The sequence below is a fragment of the Hippopotamus amphibius genome, chromosome 9 (assembly GCF_030028045.1).
Source record: "Hippopotamus amphibius kiboko isolate mHipAmp2 chromosome 9, mHipAmp2.hap2, whole genome shotgun sequence".
Taxonomy (NCBI): domain Eukaryota; kingdom Metazoa; phylum Chordata; class Mammalia; order Artiodactyla; family Hippopotamidae; genus Hippopotamus; species Hippopotamus amphibius.
In genome coordinates, this window is record NC_080194.1 from 83,755,013 (window position 1) to 83,776,133 (window position 21,121).

At 39.3% G+C, this 21,121-nt stretch overlaps 1 protein-coding gene across 5 annotated transcripts in view; it reads right to left on the bottom strand.

Annotated features, from left to right (window-relative positions):
- Window positions 1–18,828, bottom strand: part of CCDC15 (coiled-coil domain containing 15) — a 58,498-nt gene extending 39,670 nt beyond the window's left edge. For 4 of the 5 annotated variants that reach the window (XM_057695992.1, XM_057695991.1, XM_057695995.1 and 1 more), the window contains exons 1-5: window positions 18,619–18,828; window positions 18,074–18,262; window positions 11,020–11,169; window positions 10,269–10,460; window positions 3,831–3,944 (exon numbers count right to left, since the gene is read on the bottom strand). In XM_057695992.1, coding sequence (XP_057551975.1) covers window positions 3,831–3,944; window positions 10,269–10,460; window positions 11,020–11,169; window positions 18,074–18,253 — 636 coding nt within the window. In that variant the 5' untranslated portion in view covers window positions 18,254–18,262; window positions 18,619–18,828. Of the gene's footprint in view, window positions 1–3,830; window positions 3,945–10,268; window positions 10,461–11,019; window positions 11,170–18,073; window positions 18,263–18,618 lie in introns of those variants that run through there. The other variant, XM_057695993.1, reaches the window with a different exon arrangement.
- Between the last annotated feature and the right edge of the window lie 2,293 nt (window positions 18,829–21,121).

Genomic DNA, 21,121 nt, shown 5'->3' on the forward strand with positions numbered 1-21,121 from the left:
GTATCTAATAAGGAATTTGTATTCAGAATACATAAAGAATTCTTATAACTTGATAATAAAAAGGTAACAATTTAAAAATGGCATTGCATTTGAATAGAGATCTTCCTCACGAAAAGATACTCAGGATCACTAGTCATCAGGAAAATGCTCATACAAATCAAAAGTATGCTGAGATACCACTTCACATCCACTAAGGTAACTATAAAAAGATGGGCACTAACAAGTATCGAAGGCAATGTAGAAAAATTGGAACCCTCTTACACTGCTGATGGAAAACAGCTTGGCAGTTACTCAAAATATTAAACATAGAGTTACCATATGACCCAGAAATTCCACAACTAGAGAAATGAATATCCACACAAAAACATGTAAAAACTGCTTATGGCACAATTATTCACAAAAGTTAAGAAGTGGAAACAATTCAAATGTCTATCAACTGATGAACAGATATACCAGTGTGACATACTGATGTACTGATACACGCTACAATGTGGATAAACTTTGAATACATTACACAATATGAAAGAAGCCAGTCACAAAAGACCCCATATTATATTATCCCATTTATACGAAATGCCCAGAATAAACAAATCTGAAAGTAGTTTAGTGGTTGCTTAGTACTGGGGTTAGGGACGGGGAGGGACTGGGGAGTGACAGTTAATGGATACAGGGCTTCTTTTAGGGATGAAGAAAATCTTCTAAATTAGATTGTTGTGACAGCTGCACAACCCTGTGAATACACCAAAAACCTCTGAAGCATACACTTTAAGTGGGTGAATTGTGTGGTATGTGAATTATAGCTCAATAAAACTGTTAGAAAAGAACAATTATTGGACACTATAATCTTAATACTTAAGCCCACCCTCAATTAGCTGTGGATAGTTCTAACAAGGCATCTTTTTTCTCTCTACTCTTTATATTTCCCTACCTGATCTTCCATAAATTTCTGGTAATCTACAAGAGTTAAAAGACCCTGATGGGGGCTTCCTAGGTGGCGCAGTGGTTAAGAATCCGCCTGCCAATGCAGGGGTCACAGGTTCGATCCCTACTCGAGGAAGATCCCACATGCCACGGAGCAACTAAGCCCGTGGTGCCAAAAAAAAAAAAAAAAAAAAAAGACCCTGATGGACCTCAAGGGGCAATTCTCCTCTTATCCCTATATTTATCCTGGTGAATGATGGTTTCCTACAAAGTGCTTTCTGAAAAAAAGAAAAATTAATGCAAATATAAATGGTCTAGAGACAGCAATATGCCCATGACACCAAGTTGAGTTTTTGTGAAAGATCTGGAGCAATCCTAGCAGGTTATGGCAGTCTAATACAGAATAGTGAGTTTCATTTCAAGTATACAAACAAATCACTTACATATCAAACATATGATTCCTGGTAGGGGAATATCTTATTTTTATAAATGACAATTTGCCCCTGTCCTAGCTAGTAACAATTTTAGAAGGCTTATCGTTTTGTCTTGATCTAACAAGTGGGCAAGGCAAATATATTTCCTATGTGTATCTCTAAATCTAGAACAACAATAACAACCAAATAGATTCTAATGTCAGTAAAAATAAGTCTAACAAGAAAACGAAGTCAGAGTTCAACTGGGTTATAGATTGTTCTTTCTTTTCTTTTTTATAAATTTATTTATTTACTTATTTTATTGGCTGTGTTGGGTCTTTTTTTTGCTGTGCGCGGGCTTTCTTTTTAGTTGCGGTGAGTGGGGGCTACTCTTCGTTGTGGTGCGGGGGCTCCTCATTACCGTGGCTTCTCTTGTTGCGGAGCACGGGCTCCGTGGCTTCTCTTGTTGCAGAGCACGGGCTCTAGGCACGTGGGCTTCAGTAGCTGCAGCACAGGGGCTCAATAGTTGTGGTGCACAGGCTTAGTTGCTCTGAGGCATGTGGGATCTTCCTGGAGCAGGGACTGAACCCATGTCCCCTGCATTGGCAGGTGGATTCTCAACCACTGCACCACCTAGGAAGCCCCTAGATTATTCTTTCTGACTGGTAGATTCCTCCTTCAAACAACTGAGTGGGTAGAAACTGTTCAGATTTGAGGGAAAGACTACACACTTGATGAGAAAATTTTCACTAATTTCTTAGGTCATTCTCAATTATATGGAGTAGAGTTGTTTGTGATGTTTTACCTGAAAAACACACATGCATTCTTTGGAAGCAAGCAGCTAGCCCAAATTCACCATCACCATCATCATAAATTACACTTAAATGGCACCTGTGACGTATAAAACTGGTTTATACAAGGATGTTATCTTAGACTTAATCCTCCTCCCTTCTACTGGATAATTATTTCAGTCAGACTTGGAACAGTATTCTTTCTGGGAAAACATCAACTGAAAGTTTTGAACATATTCCGCACAATGTAAAATATCAGTCTCTAGGATCTGATAACCCATTTTTTTCTGGTTTAAGTTAAATGTGTCCAATCATCTCTTTTTAGCAGTACTGGAAAGTCAGTCTAATGGACCAAACTATAGTACTGCCAAATCCATGGCAGAGGTATGAAAATTGTCAAGAAACCAAGTTAAGAATTTAGTTACAAAAGAAACTCTGTCTTAAGTCACAACAAGGCAATCCTAGAAAAAGATAACCATACTTAATGCACCTAAGATGGAATGTCACATGTAGGCACACCCATGCCCACTTGTTTTTGATATTTAACTATAAATTCCTTAATTACACCTAAAAGGAAGGCATTACAGCTTAGTATTCTACCAACTACAAACATAAGAGACATATCTTTGATGGTTGCACTGAGATACTTGAGGAAAAAGTACAAAAATAGAATATAAACATATATGTAACCTAGGAAAATGTAAAAAAAAACCAATTAGGAAGCAAAACTGAGAAAGAACTAAGCAAGAGACAGAGTTCATAATGGCATCAAAAAAAATTGTAAAAAAAAACTAATTAATGGTCTATTTCACCAATGCTGCCTATCAAAACTTGAAATTAATGCTAAAATTAAGTAAACACATAAAAATACATGGGTTTAGCATCCAAATTTGTGAACATAGAAATAAGAAGGCACCAAAAGATTGTAATGTTACAAGCATAGCTTTAAATATTCTTTTAAGTCTAACTCCATATATAGGTTCCAATTATTCACTCTAACTTTATTTTATATTTTGAATCAGAAGGATTTCTTTCTTTTAAAAAAAATAGTGGTATTAACTTTTTCCTGATTAAAAATTTAAATATATATACATTATGGAAAGTTTCTGCAGTAAAGAAAACCAAAAGAAAACAATAAAAATCACCTGTAATAACACTATGCAGAAATAATCAGTATTAACCTCTTGGTCCATTTCTTTCCAAGCCTTTGTCTGTGCACACAGCATTCTCTTCCCATCTCGGTATTTTGCTTTATTTTTTCATAGCATTTGAAATTATCTTCTGTATTTATTTGCTTGTTTATTATTTGCTTACCTACCAGCACAGGAGCTCCTTGTCTATCTTTTCACCACTGTTAAGTTCTGCTTCTAGAACAATGCCTGGCAATTGTAGACATTCCATAAATATTTATTGAATGAATTTTTTAAATTGAGCTTATATTGTATCTAATTTTATATCCTACCTTTTCCACTCAACTTTATATCACAGACACTCTCCCCAGTCCTCAGATATCCTTTGAAAGCATGATATTTTTGATAATAGCTATAAAAGGATATATCATAATTTTTAAACCCCTCCCTATTAGTGGATAATTAAGGTTATCTCCAATTACTTTTCAGTTCTAAATAATGTCGAGATGTAAATTCATCTTTACCCTATTTTTTTATCTGTATTTCTAGAAACAACTCATTAGAATTTAATTTACCTCTTGGGTGGGAAAGTTTTTCTTTCGATCATCTGGAAACACTGGTGCATTTTTTTTATTCACAGTTTTAAATGATGCCAGCCGGTGACGCGCTTGTTTCATGGTTTGACTAAGCTGTCAAGGAAAGGGGAAAAAAAGAAAACAAAAACAGGCCAAAGCCTTAACACCAAATTCACTAAGTGTTCCAACAGGAAAACAGGCCCCTATTATTAAAAAATGCCAGACCTGAGACAAGAGGATTACTTGCAAAGGAGACTTTCTGATCTGCTGATAAGTGTATTTACAACATTATTTTCATTATTCTAAGAGACTGCATTTCATAACTTGACTTAAGTGCTGTTACTCAAATCATTTTTTAATAATGTATGCTTTATATTAAGTATATACACAAAAATATTAGAACCTAAAAGTGTGAATTTGGAAATTATTAAGCAGACACATTCCTTACCTTCTCTCTATCTTCTTAATAAAGAGTTATTTCTTCAATTTGTCCTTGCATGCCTGATCACTTTTATCACTCCTTGCAAGAAGAATCTATTCCTAGTTCCCCTAAAATCCTTTTTCCTATTTACATGAGTCCCTTCTCCACCTGTAACATTTGAAGACTATAGTTATTTAGTCCTTTCTCAAATCTCTCTCTTCTTCCAGGAAGCCTTCCTAAGTTAATTTAGAACACAAATTCAAACATCTCAACAGAACCAATTTGTTTCAAGTACTCAACTGATAACAAAAATTAATATTAAATATGCTAATTTTGTGTTCATTCCTTACCTCTACCTAGCAATTTCAGTAAGTACTTATTTTTATTTCTTTTTCAGAGAAGCACAGCCTATTTTACATTTCACATATCTGTACAGAATGTTCCTTTAAGGAAAACACAGAAAAGCATATCCCTATACTACTCAGTGAAATTATGGCAAAGCCATGACCAGTTCTAACCCATCCAGTGAAAGTTTAATGACATCATTTCTCCTTTAAAGGGAAATAATGACTATGATTTACAGATTATAAACAACACATACTTTATGATATTTACTAATAGTGACCTAGAGATAAAAACACTTTCTTGCTACCAGCCTGGTTTTCTTACAACATATCACCTCTGTTTTGTCCTTCCTTCTAGAAGGTCCTTGCCTCTAGCCAAAGAAATCAGCTTGAAACATTACTCTTTATTCTACTAAGAGGAGCAGTTCCAAATTTGATTAGTGCAGAGGGGCTAAAGGGGTCAAGATAGAGTTAATCACAACACAAAAAGATAATATATCTGTAGTTGAAGTTATGAAAAAATACAGAGCCATGAACATGACTGCTTTTACTCACTGCCAAGTGTGGTAGACATTATTGCCCTGCACAATGTGACCAAGGATGCAAAATACTTGCTGTAACAGATTTAAAATAAGTGTACATAATCTTCACTTTCCATCAAGTCCAAACCTCTATTAGAGTCGCAGGTTGATTTTAGTCCCTTAAGCAGGATATTTCAACTGGTCCAGCAGTTGGACTATATACTACATTCAGTTTCTCTGTCACTACCATAACCCTTCATCAAATCAACCCAAAGACCCTTTCAGTGACCTGCTATGAGGACTGTAGTAGGCTGAATAAGAGCCACCCAAAGATATTAGGTCTTAATCCCTGAGAACTTTAAATGTTACTTTATAAGGAGAAAGGGCCTTTGCACATGTGATTAAGTTAAGGATTCTGAGATGAGGAGATAATCCTGGATTATCCAGATGGGGACTAAACACCATCACAGTGTTTTTATAAGAGAGAGGAAGATCAGACATACAGAAGAGATGAAGATGGAGGCAGAGACTGGTTTGATGTGGCCACAAGCAAAGGAATGCCAGCAGACACCAAAGGCTGGAAGAGCCAAGGAACAAATCTGTGGAAGGAGCATAGCCCTGCAGACACCTTGATTTTGGCTCAGTGAAACTGATTTTGGACTTTCTGGCCTCCACAACTGTGAAAGAAAAAGTTTCTGTCATTTTAAATCACTAAGTTTGGGGTAATTTACTATAGCAGCCACAGGAAACTAATACAAAGACCAAAGTTAATGTTAATAAGCATTAAACAAAAACAAAGAAGATGGGGGATGTTACAAATCAAATTATATAAAATGAACAGGCATATAAGTATACTTCTCTTATTGCAAGATAATGGTGATGACTACATATATTTGTGAGTGTCTGTATGTGTACATATATATATTTACATATGTAAGTTTAAGCATATATATGTGTTGTGTTGTGTAACTAAAACATAAAATTTGACCAAAAGTCTTTCCTTTTTTTTGGGGGGGGGTAAGGGGTGGTATAGTTCCCCAACCAGGGGCTGAACCCGAGGCCACGGCAGTGAAAGCACTGAGTCCTGACCACTGGACTGCCAGGGAACTCCCCCAAAAGTCTTTTCTTTACTAGAAGCTCAGACACAATTTTCATTCTTTTGTAGCTGTTGTTATCAACAAAGACTGGCACCGAATCACTAACCAAGACTTAAAATTTCCCTGATGGAAATAAATTATCACATAATTACATAGAAAACCTAGCTATCAATAAGGAAAGGGAGTTCTGGCAGATAAAATTAAAATGTACTATATAAACAAATTTTGAGATTCAAATAACCAAATTTTTAGACTTAAATTTTAAGATCTAAAGCAAACAATCATCATATATTAAAATTTAAAACTTCAAGCAGGGGCTTCCCAGGTAGCGCACTGTTTAGAATCCTCCTGCCAATGCAGGGAACATGGGTTTGATCCCTCGTCCGGGAACATTCCACGTGCCATGAAGCAAACTAAGCCCGTGTGCCACAACTACTGAAGCATGCGCACCTAGAGCCTGTGCTCCGCAACAAGAGAAGCCACCCCAATGAGAAGCCCACACACCACAACAAAGAGTAGCCCCCGCTCTCTGCAACTAGAGAAAGCCCGAGCACAGCAACAAAGACCCAGTGCAGCAAATAAATTACTTAATTAAAAAAAAACTTCAAGCAAATATGTAGGATGAAATTTGACAAATAGATATCTACTATGACAATGTTCCCCACTCGTTCATATTTTCTTCAGTTCTTTTTAATTTATTCAGAAAATTAGGAATTAGCAAGACAGAATTTATATGTAATTATATAAATGAAACAATGTAACAATAACATGTAGGTCATGGGAAAAGAATACCGATGAGCTCTGACATTTATAGAATTTCACCTACTCTATTACCATGCAGGCCTAATACTAATTTTTTTTTTAAAGCTCTATTTTGGTTTTGGGTTTTTTTTTTTCAGATTTATTCTTTTATTATTTATTTATTTATTGGCTGCATTGGGTCTTCGTTGCAGTGCGCGGGCTTTCTCTAGTTGTGGCAAGCAGGGTCTACTCTTCATTGCAGTGGCTTCTCTTATTGCAGAACATGGGCTCTAGGCACACGGGCTTCAATAGTTGTGGCGCACGGGCTTAGCTGCTCCATGGAATCTTCCTGGAGCAGGGATCGAACCCGTGTCCCCTGCATTGGCAGGCAGATTCTTAACCACTGCGCCACCAGGGAAGCCCCCTAATACCAGTTTTTAAACATATGCTAATGCCATAAAAGTCTACCCAAAGTTGAATTCTAGCCAAGTACAATATAGTTTTCTTGCAAAAGATAACATTTATTTTTAAGTGTGTTAGACTTTTCTAAAGCCACAAGAATACTGTACAATTAAAACTTCAACTCAAATGAGGCCCTTAGTGTAGCCCATGAACCCCAATACGCTGCATCAACTGCATTAGCTTTCTTTCATCACTAAGTAGGCATACCAAGCTAGAGGCTGGCCAGTAACCTACACTTAATGCAAAGAGGCAGGAGGGGCCAATAAAGATTCCTTACCTTACATAATGAACTAGGAAGTGTTCAGAGAAAAAGTCAGAGACAGGAACTGGACCTAAAAGATCCTGAGCTGGAGAGAAGAGGCTAAACGAGCCTTAAGTATGCCAAAGTTTAGGAACCGTGATGATGAGAATACCAGTTAGTAGCAGAAAAATAAGTAAAGAACAGAGAATACATACAGAGACAGGGTGACCAACTCTCCCAGTTTGCCTGGAACTGACCCAAAGGAGTTAGTGTTTGAACACTGTCTCACTGTCTAGTTCTTAGTGACATCTAGTGGATAGAAACTGCAACAGAAAGTTAGACTAAAAAAAATTGAGCATCTATTGTCATGGCATTGTATGGGCAAAAGTTTACAGGCTTAAAGTAGTTTAAGTCACTGAACATTCCTCAGTAGTTCATTTTCTTTTAAGAAAAAAACAGGGTCAGGAATTCCCTGGTTGTCCAATGGTTAAGACTTCACACTCCCGCTGCAGGGGGCACGGGTTCAATCCCTGATCAGGGAACTAAGATCCCACAACCGCATGGCACAGCCAAAAAAAAAAAAGAAGAAGAAAAAGAAAAAAGGAAGAAAGAAAAGAAAAGAAAAAAGAAAAAAACAGGGTACAAACACTTTTTAAATTTTGGTAACATTTAAGGCTTTTCATAACCTGATTTTCTCCTACCTATCTAACCTCATTTTCTGTTATTCTACTCTGTAAACTATCAATTAGAAAAGTTCTATCACTTATTAGCAAATATACTAAGCTCATTACATATTCTAGACCTTTTACTGTTCCTCCTATCTCAAAATTCTCTTGAATTTACCAATTCAATTCAGTTTATCAATTTAAAATACACAGCTCAATTCCACCTATTCCAGGAATTCTTCCCCAACTATTTCCTCGGAATTAAAAAAGTTTTGGACTTCCACTGCACAAATTTATCAACAAATGCAGCAAATACCTCCATGTTATTATCTAATAGAATGGGGGTCTATTAGCTTTGTATCTCTACTTGGAAATATAAACCCATGAAAGGTCCTATTTCACATATCATTAGTATGCCTACAATGTTTAACAAACACAGCACATTCAGATATCTGTGTACTGATGTGTCCTATTTATGTATTACACAGTTGAAATAAAATCCTCACCACGATGAGATTTATAGCTACAAGCACCATGAAAGCAAAGACTGTGCCCATCTCAGTCACTTTATGCAGTACTTGGCTCAATAAATATTTGTTCAGTAAATTGTTCATAATCTTAAAAAGAAAAGAAAAATGATCATAAAAATGATCACTATAAACCAAACAACAATGAGAAAAAGTCATAGTTTGGGCAGAGAAACAATCTTTTAAAAAAGTATTTCAACATAACATTTCCCTGTTTATATTAACAGCACAATCAGATTTGCTTCATACTTATGACCAAGCATGTTAGCAATCACATAACTTTATTTTCACATAATATAATTCTCCACATATTTGTTCTCCTCTCACTAACCCTAGGATTACATTTTAAAATGATAACATAAAGGATTATTCCCACAGCAGAGTTGAAGAATCAACTGAACAAAAGCCTAGGTGCACTAAGGGGTTGGGGGTGCTGATTAGATGGCATCAAATGATCTGAGTAGATGAATCTACTCATGGTGGTTAATTTTTAAATATTAGGTATTTAAAGTGAATCACTAAAAAGTTACATTAAAAAATTCTGAATATGTAAATTTAGAATTTACTATATTATCACTTGACCTATAGATCAATTTATTGTGATAATCAGACTGAAAGACAGAAAAAAGAAACAAAAATAATCAATGAGGGACTTCCCTGGTGACACAGTGGTTAAGAATCCACCTGTCAATGTAGGGGACATGGATTTGGCCCCTGGTCTGGAAAGATCCCACATGCTGCAGAGCAGCTAAGCCCGTGCGCCACAACTACTGAGCCTGAGCTCTAGAGCCCACAAGCCACAACTACTGAGCCCACATGCCACAGCTACTGAAGTCTGTATGCCTAGAGCCCCTGCTCTGCAACAAGAGAAGCCACCGCACTGAGAAGCCCAATGAAGAGTAGCCCCTCTCGCCGCAACTAGAGAAAGCCCACATGCAGCAACGGAGATCCAATGGAACCAAAAATAAATAAATAAATAAATAAATAAATAATTTTTAAAAAGTTAAAAAAAAATAATCAATGAAAGCCCCATATATGTACTGAACTTTTTTGCAACAGAGATTAGGAATCACTTTGTCCATTTGCTACGAACTGAGAGTAACTTTACCCACAACACAATTTCAGTATAATTGGAAAATCTACATTCTTTGATCTCAAGCTCTTTCTAATAAGTTTTGAACTCTAACAATTTGGCACCTTTCTTTAGGAGATTCTTAATTGTCTGACCAATAAATATAAATTTAAAATATATATAAAAAATAACATCACCCCACAATTCCCAATTTTACAAAGGTAAAAAAAGAGGAAGTGATAAAAAGCGAAGTTGAATGTACACCTCCTAATCTCTACATCATAGCCTGGGTATGTCATATACCTAAAAAAAGGCAGAGATATAAAATAAAATGAATATGTACTTACAGCCTCGGCTTGTTGTTGGAATAGTTCATCCTGATTCTCTCTATCTTCTATTCCATCCTCAAGCTTCTGGGAAGGAGGCAACCTAGCACTTCCAATAGCAGCATTCAAATTGTTGGGAAAAACACTTGTTCTTTTAGGAGTTAAGTGTGTTGGATCTGAAGAGTGCATGGCTATAGAGCCTTCTTTTTCTGCCTACACAAAAGAAGAAAGAGTGAGATTCCTTTCGTGAGATTCGCCCCCGGTCCAGTGTAATCAACTAATGCCCATAAGCAGCCAAAAAAAGATTTAAAACCAGGGTTGGGGAGAGAAAGGGGAAAACTTTAGCTGGCAAGAAACTAACATTTACTAGGCACCTACTATGTGCTAATAATTTACGTGACATAATTCTCAAAACACCACTGTGAAACAAGTATCATATCCCCATTTCACAAATAAAGAAACTATAGCCAAGAGAATTTAAGTAATTAGCCCAAGGTCACATAACTAATAGGCAGCAAAGCCAGAGTTCAAACCCCAACCCCAGACTCTAAGATTGTTTATAACTATTTGGTGAAAGCAAAAGAGGAAGTCAGAACAACACAGGAAACAGAAACAACAGTTTCTCTATATATAAATCTATTGCCCTCAATAGTAAATCAGATTACACAAAGCCTGGAATCAAAAGAAAGTGATTCTGTTATTGCCTAATAACATTTCTCATGACAGGCACACTTCTCATTCAATCTTTACTCGGGTTCACTTTTGAACTTACGGTTTCATAAGACCTCTGAAGCTGTTGCTTTTTTCTCAGCCTAATTTGCTGATTTACTCGACGTTTGACTTGTCTCTGAAAACGCTTCAGAGCTTCTTGTTTCTTTCTTAGCTGTTCCTTTAGTTCTTCTTCAATCATATATGCTGAAGCCTTTAAAGATGAAAGATAGAAAATAAACTTAAATGTCCCATTAATTTTGCCTATTAGGACTCTGTTGTAAACACAAAGCAGTCAGGATACAATCCTGAAAAAATAATTCAGTTCTATAATCCAAAATTCCCCGTACAGTAAAGAAATCACAGGAGCTCAGAGCTGATAATCTAGACCTAGCTAGTGAGTACCAATAACTTAAACCAAATCACAAACTAAAAATTGGAATCTGTGAGCACTCAAATCAAACCTTAATTTTTCATTGTACCGAGAACTAAAAGTATCTTCATTAATTCTTAACGAACCAATTCAAACCTATCTTATGGTAAATTTTCTAAAATGAGTAAAATAGTCCAGATATACCAGATTGCTCACCACTTACCCACTATGTCCTATTATAAAATAGAATTATGCTTCATTTTTAATCTAGCATGCCCTTCCTGTCATCTCCACCTAGAAAAGGCCTACTCAGTCTTCAAGACCACCCAATACCCACAAGTACCTCTCATTCTTACTAACGCTGAGTATAATATGCCCCCATTAGAGTGTGAATTCTTTGAGGGCAGGAAATGTATTTAATTCTCCTTTGTTTCCCCTACAGTATTCAACACAGAGCCTTGAATACAAAGGTATGCAATATTTATATAATACTTAATTCCAAAACATTCTAAACAATCTGGAACATTTTATCACAAGTCCTTGATCACTGTTCACCTCCTTGAAGTACTCTGAATAACAATCATAGTCATCATAATATCAGTAGTTACCATTATTAAAGATCTATTATGAGACAAGCACTTTATCTTATATCACTTAATCTTCAAAACTACCCCCAATATTAGGTATTCTTTTTTCATATATATATATGTTTATTTCTCTTTTTTAGTTTATCATTTTGGCTGGTTTTGGTCTTCATTGCTGCACGCAGGCTTTCTCTAGTTGCAGAGAGCAGGGACTACTCTTCATTGCGGTGCGCCAGCTTCTCAGTAAGGTGGCTTCTCTTGTTGCCGAGCTTGGGCTCTAGGCACGTGAGCGTCAGTAGTTGGAGCTTACAGGCTCTAGAGAGCAGGCTCAGTAGTTGTTGTGCACGGGCTTAGTTGCTTCGCAGCATGTAGGATCTTCCCAGACCAGGAATCGAACCCCTGTCCCCTGCATTGGCTGGCAGATTCTTAACCACTGTGCCACCTGGGAAATCCCAATGTGTGGGAAGACATTCGGGAACCTTTCTGAAACCTTGAAAATGTTGAAGTATGTGGGCCGAGCGATGGGATTCAGAATGTCCTGCTTGAGCAGTGGAGGAACTGAGGGTGCGGGGTGTGGAGACTAATATCACCCTGTTTGGTCCTGAAGGATGGCTGGTTAGCCAAAGACGGGTAAGATTCCTCAGAGGAGGAACAACCTAAGACAGGCACAGCCGCAGAGGGGCCAACAGGGGTGGTGCATAGAGCCTTCCTTATATCACCCTGTCTGGCCCTAGAGGATGACTGGTTAGCCAGAGACGGGTAAGATTCCTCAAGGGAGGAACAACCTAAGACAGGCACAGTCGCAGAGGGGCCAACAGGGGTGGGGCACAGACCCCCTAATATCTGAGAGAGGTCTCCTGCCCCCAGGGCTGTTTTGCTCTCCACCCCCAGCTCAAATCCACACCTGCTCAACTGGGACCCAGGAAGTAAACAAAGATAATTGCCTCAGTCATGTGAGGCCTTTGATTGTTTATGAGTATAACCTGAGAATGTTAGCCCACGAACTCAATAAAAGCAACCTGGGATGAGTCAGCAGGGCTCTTGATCCGAGAGGTCTTGAGCCCCCTGGTCCCACTTTTCTCTTCAGTCTGTGTCTGTGTCTTCTTCAAGCTTGCGGCACCCGTCACTCACCTCGAGTCGCCGAGCTCGTCTCGGCACCAATGCTAGGTATTCTTATCTCTTATGTTAAAGATGAGTTAATTGGAGCTTAGAAAGATTAATCTTTAGTAGTAGCCCAACATCTTATAGCTGGTAAGTAGCAGAGCTAGAAGTTTCTCTGACTCCAACACTTACGCCCTATACTGTACCGTTTTTCTCTTGACTATGTCTCTCTTCCATTAGGAATCTTCAAATTAAATGAAATCATCATACCTCCTATCTATCCCTTCTTCTAACACAGTGATTCCAAATTCTAATTCTAAGAGGTGCCTCAAATTATTTCAGTCATTAAATTCTCAAAATCAAATGAATTTAAACTCCAATTAAAATTAAAATTTCCAAGAGATCTATCCCATAAACTATTCTACAGAAGAATGTACCATAGGAATAGAATATACAAAACAAATATCAATGAATAATTAGATAAAATAACTCCAAAAGAGATATATATGCAAAGCCTGAACAAGACACTCAAATTAAGTCAAGGCCCAGACAAATTTAAGCCATCCTGCCTCTATCTTTTATTCCCATTGTCTCTGTCTGCCCTCTTTTACCTCTACCTTGAGATTATCAAACGTCTTATTGAAGTGCATGATTGGTTCCAAACTGTGCATCCCAAGTGTAAAACAAAGATAAGACTGCACCATATTTCAGCAACATATTTTTCTTAGCAACACTATTGTGTAAGGCAACCAGAACCTGAAAATACTTGTCCCATGGGATGTTACGAGGTTCCCAGAATCATATAAACTCAAGAAATACTGGGTAAACAAAAATAGTCAGCCCTCTGTATCCACAGGTTCCTCATCCTCAGATTCAACCAAACATGAATGAAAAAAAAATTTTCCAGAAAGTTCAAAAAAAGCACAACTTAAATATGCCAAGCACAGGCAACTATTTACATAGCATCTACACTGTGTTAGGTATTATAAGTAATCTAGAGGTGATTTAAAATATATAGGAGGATGCACATAGGTTATATGCAAATACTATGCCATTTTTTACAAGTGCTTGAGCATCTGGGAATTTTGGTATCCACAGGTGGGGGAGGCAGGGGAGGAAGGGTCCTGGAACAAATTCCCCCCTCCAGATACTGAGGGACAACTGTATTGTTTCAATTGTGCAACCAATTCTTCATAGCCTTTTTGCACCCTATAGAGTATCCAAGGGGGCAATATAGAATGAAGTGTTTCTCAGGACAATCAAAGAATACCTTTGGATAATTTATATATGATGGAATTAATACTTAGATTACATAGTCCTTAGTCCCCAAAGATGATCTCCCCTTCTGCCCCCAGTGAATCAAGCCTCCCAGTATATATGCTCCTGTGTAGTCATCTCCCATACTGAATGTACTCTGACTGTATACCTAATAGACTAAGGCACAAGCATTGGCTCCATGACTTCCCAGGCAAGGTCATAAAGCAACTTCCACCTAGGTAAGACCACACTAGCCAAGTAGAGAGATCACGTGGAAAGAGAAAGATATCCAGCCAGCCCCCAGCCATTCCAGTCATCCTTGACCAAGTGCCAGATATATGAGTGAGAAAGCCATGTAGGACATTACAGCCCAGCAGACACCAGATAGAGAACCAAGAAATTCAGCCACCAGCCAGAATTCAGTCAAGTTGTTCCAGACATCATCAGCTACTGGAGTCACCCCAACTGAGGGCTCACACTGTGGAGCAGAGAAGCCATCCCCACTGTGCCCTGCTCAAATTCCTGATGCACAGTATTGTTTGCTTTATGCCATTAAGTTCTAGAGTGGTTTCTTACACAACATTAGATAATCAGATAAATTACAAGACAATACAATAGCCATATATGCCGATGGGACAGCAGTGTCTTTGGATGATAATTTAATTAAGGAGCAGTCTCAAACTATGGCATTTTTAGGAATTCTGAAGGCTCCTTGAAACTTGGGAACAAAAATGCTTAGGCATTTCCCTTTAGCATAGACATGATCTTAGGGTAACTAAGCTTTAGAAGTTCTGAGCTGACAAGAGCTACATCTGTTAATACAGGTGAATTCCCCAGGCTATGTATGCTAAAGTGATAAAGAGTTCTATTAGATGCTTGATCAAATTGCCTTTAACTGGTAATGATCAGAATTTTTTAAACGAAGGAAAGGAGACTTGTTTATACATGCTCCAAGACTTTAATATTTTGAGTTGATATGTGGGAACATGTGAGGATTCTATTTATCTTTTTTATAGATACTGGCTTTTTTTTCTTCAGATGTTTATTGGAGTATAATTGCTTTACAATGTTGTGCCAGTTTCCTCTGTACAACAAAGTGAATTAGCTGTATTTATACATATATCCCTATATCCCCTCCCTCTTGAGCCTCCCTGCCACCCTCCCTATCCCACCCCTCTAAGTCATCACCAAGCACTGAGTTGATCTCCCTGTGCTATGCAGCAGCTTCCCACTAGCTATCTATTTTACATTTGGTAGTGTATATATATCAGTGCTACTCTCTCACTTCATCCCAGCTTCCCCTTCCCCCACTGTGCCCTCAGGTCCATGCTCTACATATGTGTCTTTATTCTTACCCTGCCACTGGATTCATCAGGACCGTTTTTTTTTAGATTCCATATATATGCAATAGCATATGGTATTTGTTTTTCTCTTTCTGACTTACTTCACTTTGTATGACAGATTCTAGGTCCATCCACCTCACTATTAATAACTCAATTTCATTCCTTTTTATGGCTGAGTAATATTCCATTGTATATATGTGCCACATCTTCTTTATCCATTCATCTGTTGATGGACATTTAGGTTCTTTTTAACACAGAAAACCTTGGTGGTGGGGACTTCCTAGGTGGCGCAGTGGTTAAGAATCTGCCTGCCAATGCAGGGGACATGGGTTTGATCTCTGCTCCAGGAAGATCTCACATGCCGTGGAGCAATTAAGTCCGTGCGCCACAACTATTAAGCCTGTGCTCTAGAGCCCATGAGCCACAACTATTGAGCCCATGTGCCGCAACTACTGCAGCCCGCGCGCCTAGAGCCTGTGCTCTGCAACAAGAGAAGCCACTGCAATAAGAAGCCCACGCACCACAATGAAGAGTAGCCCTCGCTCGCCACAACTAGAGAAAGCCTATGTGCAGCAACGAAGACCCAACGCAGTCAATAAATAAATAAATAGTGATGGGTATGAACTGGTGAAAAGAATGTGGAATGACATTATAAAAAAAAGAAAAGAAAAGAAAAGCTTGGTGGTTTTTAGGCATTTTGATGCTATTAACATTATAATGATGTCATCCTTTGGGCAATTAAAAAGAGGTGTCAGTAACTTAAATACCAAAATACCTTTGTATCAAATTTTACTGATTCTTCTGGAATGTTTCTTACATATATCCCTTTTCATTTCCATTTCAATCCCCTTTTCAAGGATTTCCCTCTACATCCCTTACCACTAAAATCTTGGTGCTATACTTCATGCCTAAATTGTTGCCATTACATCCTAATTTGACCCCAGGAGGCAATCCTTCCCTCACCTTTAAAAATGTTAAAGCAATTAATCTAATGAAAACACTATGTGATCATGAAATTCATCTGTAAATATTAAACAATGAAGGAAGTCAATCCCTTCTCCAGAATTTCCTGTGGTTTCCTACCACTCCTATCTTCCACAATCCTATCAACCATGATTCCCCTGCTAAGCCTTCCACTCCAATCAATCTAATCTACTCTTAAAATCCTAAATATATCTCGCTAACTTCCTACTCTCTCCATTCTCCTTAATTGGAGAATCATCCCCTTTCCTTTTTGATTATCCAAATTCTTCATTAAACTTTCCTGGGTCACATCAATTCAAAATCACATCTTTCTTCTTTGATTAAGCGCTATAGTCTTAGCACTTAATTACAGACTACTTAGGCTCAAAATACTTTCTGGAAATAGAGTAGGAATAAATGAATGCTTATGTATATACATCCATGCAAACATAAATAAAATGAATGCATACATGCCATCGCATTGCTATTTAACACTTACTTGAAACATGTCTCATTTCTCCTCTGAGATCAAGGACCACTAAGAGAATCTACCTCATACTCTCCAACTCACGTTCAGCACCTTGTCTATACATTCCGAAGACATTCACACATTTTGTGCATTCCAGAAATATTTACACGCTCCATCAGGAAAAGTGGATATGTAAACAACTTACTATGAATATAACATGGTAAGTGCCACAACAATATATGAACAAATAACTAAGGGACATAGTTTGGTGAAAAACTATCAAAAATCTTCTTATCAAAAAAGAAAAAAAAGTCTTACGAAATTGTCCTCCTGTGTTAATAGGGACAGAAGAGAGTTATCTTGTAAACAGGCACACATGTCAATTTACAAAAGTTTCCCTTCATCTGGAATGTTCTTCCCTACGACCTGTACTTACAGCATTTCCATCTTTTAAAGACTAACACAAACTATATTACCTCAGTCATTCATTCAACAAATAATTTCCTGAAGATTTGCCATATGCCAGTACAGGAATGAACAAAACATGATGGTCCCTGTCCTCATGGAATTTACAGTTAAACCCTCTCAGAATCCCAATCAGAATTAATCTCTTTCTCCTTTATTCTCTTACTGCATCTGAATCTTACTGAATCTCCATTACAAAACTCATCATAAACTTTAGGCAATCAATGTTACATTAACTGTGGTCGTCATCTCTACGACACTGTAGAATGTCTGGAAGATACAAACGGTGCCTATGTCTTGCGCATAGAAAGCAATCAAGGGTTTGCAAAGTAAACTGAAGCATATATAGGTAATAAATATTGGGCTGTGTCGACTAAACCTGCAGCAAGTTTCAGCAAATACATATTTGTTCTATAATCCTAATGCAAGAACATATCTATTTATGACAGAAGAGGAACGGCATCCTCAGACTGCTCACCTTATCTGAGCACCAGGGATTAGAGGCTAATAAAAAGAAAGACGGAGGAGAAACCCCACCATTCTTGCATCAAACTGACACTCACAGATGCCGGGACTGCTGAACTATCTGGAGGGGCAGGCTCCACCCAGGCCCCAACGGGTACTACAGCCTGGTTCCTCTCGGCCAGCACTGCCAACACGTCCTTGCTCTTCAGGGGGTTTAACGCCAGGGGCAACTTTGTGGTATTTCGAGGCTTCTTGAGGGGGGCCATACTTCCTGGCATCTATGACTCCTGGTCAGGAGAGAGGAAAAGCTTAAAATCTTCAAACGACCGCCTTAAAAGCTCAACCCTCTAACACGTATGCCACAGGCTCCTAAAAGGAGAGAAGCCTTGGAGAAGGCAGTAGCCTGACAAGGATTATGGAGAAGCAAGAAGGAAAGGGGAAAGAAGGGAATAGAAGGGGGAAGAAATAAAGGAAGGAAATGTTTAAAGCTCGCCCTCGGAAAGGAACAGGGGTGCGGGGGGGAGTAATAAGAATCTGACTGAGAGAATAAAGATCTGCCAGTGGTGGCACAGCGACGTGGGAAACGGAGGAAAGAGCATAGCAGGCGGAGGGCAAGGGGCCTAGGAGGGTGCGGGGTGGGAACCTGGGTCTGAGGAAGAGTCCAAGTAATCGATATCCGGTTATGGGGTGAAGCGCTGAACGCCGGGGAGTCCCGGACCAGAGAAAAGCCTGTTTCTCAGGTCTCCTACTGAGACTGCACCAGCCTAATATCGGTCGCAGGTCGCCACAGACTCAAGCTAACACGGACACGAACACAACCGTCTCGGGTAAACCGCCACTTTTCGGAAGGCTGTCCCGCCCCGCCCCTTGGCGGCCTTGTATCCGCCTCTTCCGGGTTGCGTCACCTCATAGAGACTGGAAGGCGTAAGGGGCGGGGTTTCGCGCTCCAGAAGTACGTCACTTCTGCTTCGTCTCGCTGAGGGGGTGGGGTTTGTGAATGCGCGTGGAACGGGTGGGGCAAGGGTGGTCCGCGGGGCCTCTGGGTAACGGGCGAGCGGAAGTGTGGCCCTGCCGGCCGTGCCCAGAGTGTTCCGGCGCTGGGCCCATCCCACATCCTTCAGGGAAAGGAATATGTTGGGTCGAAGAGCTGATTGGGCGGGACAGGGGCCCAACTGACAGAAGCACGGGAAAAGGATGGAAGAAGGCGAGGCTGGCAGGGCTTCATTGAGGAACGAACTAACAGTAAATCATACACCTCGTTTCGTTAACAGAGATTTTATACGTATTCTTGTATATAAATATCGCAGCCTCATGAGTGGTCTCCCTGTCTGCTCCAAGCTTTGCTGTAATCCTGGGACACTTAATTATCCCTCAGACATACCCATTCGTTCGTTCATGTAACATATAATTGAGAGATTTCTATATACCAGTGTTGTTCCAGACACTGGAAATATATAGCAGTGAACAAAACAGGCAGGTATCCTTTGTCCATGGAATTGACAATGAGAAGTCACCAAATAGACTCATGAATAAGTAAACGAATGTGTCTGGTGCTGATAAGTATTGTAGAGTAAAAGCTGAGAAAGAGAATTAAAAAGTGTTGGGGGGGGGAATGAATTGGGAGATTGGTATTGACATATATTCTAATATGTATAAAATAGATGACTAATAAGAATCTGCTGTATAGCACAGGGAACTCCACTATACCTCAATTTAAAACAAAATAGTTTTGCACCAAAAAAAAAATGTGTTGGGGAGTATGGGAGATGAAATTTTAGATAGGATAACTAGAGAACGCTTCACTGAGGTACTTCAGAGCAAAGAGTCTAATGCAAATTTGCATGAGCTAATGGAACAAACTGTTTTACTTATCACTGGAGAGTTTTCCAAAAGGGTGTTCCAGGAAAAGGGAACAGCAAGTACAGTCATTCCAGGGTGGGTGCCTGCCTGGCTGAAAAACTGAGCTCTGGTGTTTTCCAACATTATAGAGGCTTGGAAGAAGGAGGGTATGCAAGGAGATTGGGAAGGATCAGCCAGTAAGCTAAGGAAGAAAACCAGAAGTGTGCATACCTTGAAAGCCAAGTGAAGAAAGTCTTTTGTTGAAGAGGACCAGCCTCCTGTGTTAAACTCTTAGGTCAAATAAGATGAGGACTGAGAATTGACTATTGGATTTAACAATATGGAGGGCACAGACAACTTTTATATGTGTAGTATTTTTGGAGTAGTTTAAGAGCAAAAACCTGATGGAGTAGACTTAAAAGACAGGGGGAGGGGACTTCCCTGGTGGCACAGTGGGTAAGAATCCACCTGCCAACACAGGGGACATGGGTTGGAGCCCTGGTCCGGGAGGATCCCACATGCTGCAGAACAGCTAGGCCCATGCGCCACAATCACTGAGCCTGCACTCTGGAGCCTGCGAGCCACAACTATTGAGCCCACAAGCCGCAACTACTGAAGGCCATGCGCCTGGAGCCCATGCTCCACAACGAGAAAGACCACCGCAATGAGAAGCCCAAGCATCGCAAAGAAGAGTAGCCCCTGCTCACCACAAAAAGAGAAAGCCCGTGCGCAGCAACAAAGACTGTGTGCAGCAACAAAGACCCAGCGCAACCAAAAAATAAATAAATAATTTTAAAAAATAGTTTAAAAAAAAGGGGGGGGGAGGAGGTGTTGGAGGCAGTCATTTTAGACAACTCTTTCAATGAGTTTATTTATTTATTTATTTATTTATTGGCTCCTTGGGTCTTTGTTGCTGCACACGGGCTTTCTCTAGTTGCGGTGAGGGGGGCTACTCTTTCTTGCGGTTCCTGGGCTTCTCATCGCGGTGGCTTTTCTTGCTGCACAGCACCAGCTCTAGGTGTGTGGGCTTCAGTAGTTGTGGCACACGGGCTCTAGAGCTCAGGCTCAGTAGTTAGGTCACATGGGCTTAGTTGCTTTGCAGCATGTGCGATCTTCCAGGCCCAGGGATCGACCTGTGTCCCCTGCATTGGCAGGCAGACGCTTAACCACTGCGCCACCAGGGAAGCCGTCAATGAGTTTTATTGTAAAGGGACACAGAAATGTGTAGCTGAAAGGAGATATAGGATCATAGGAGGAATCTTTTCTTTAATATTGCAGCACATCTGTTTTGTTGATGGGAATTATCC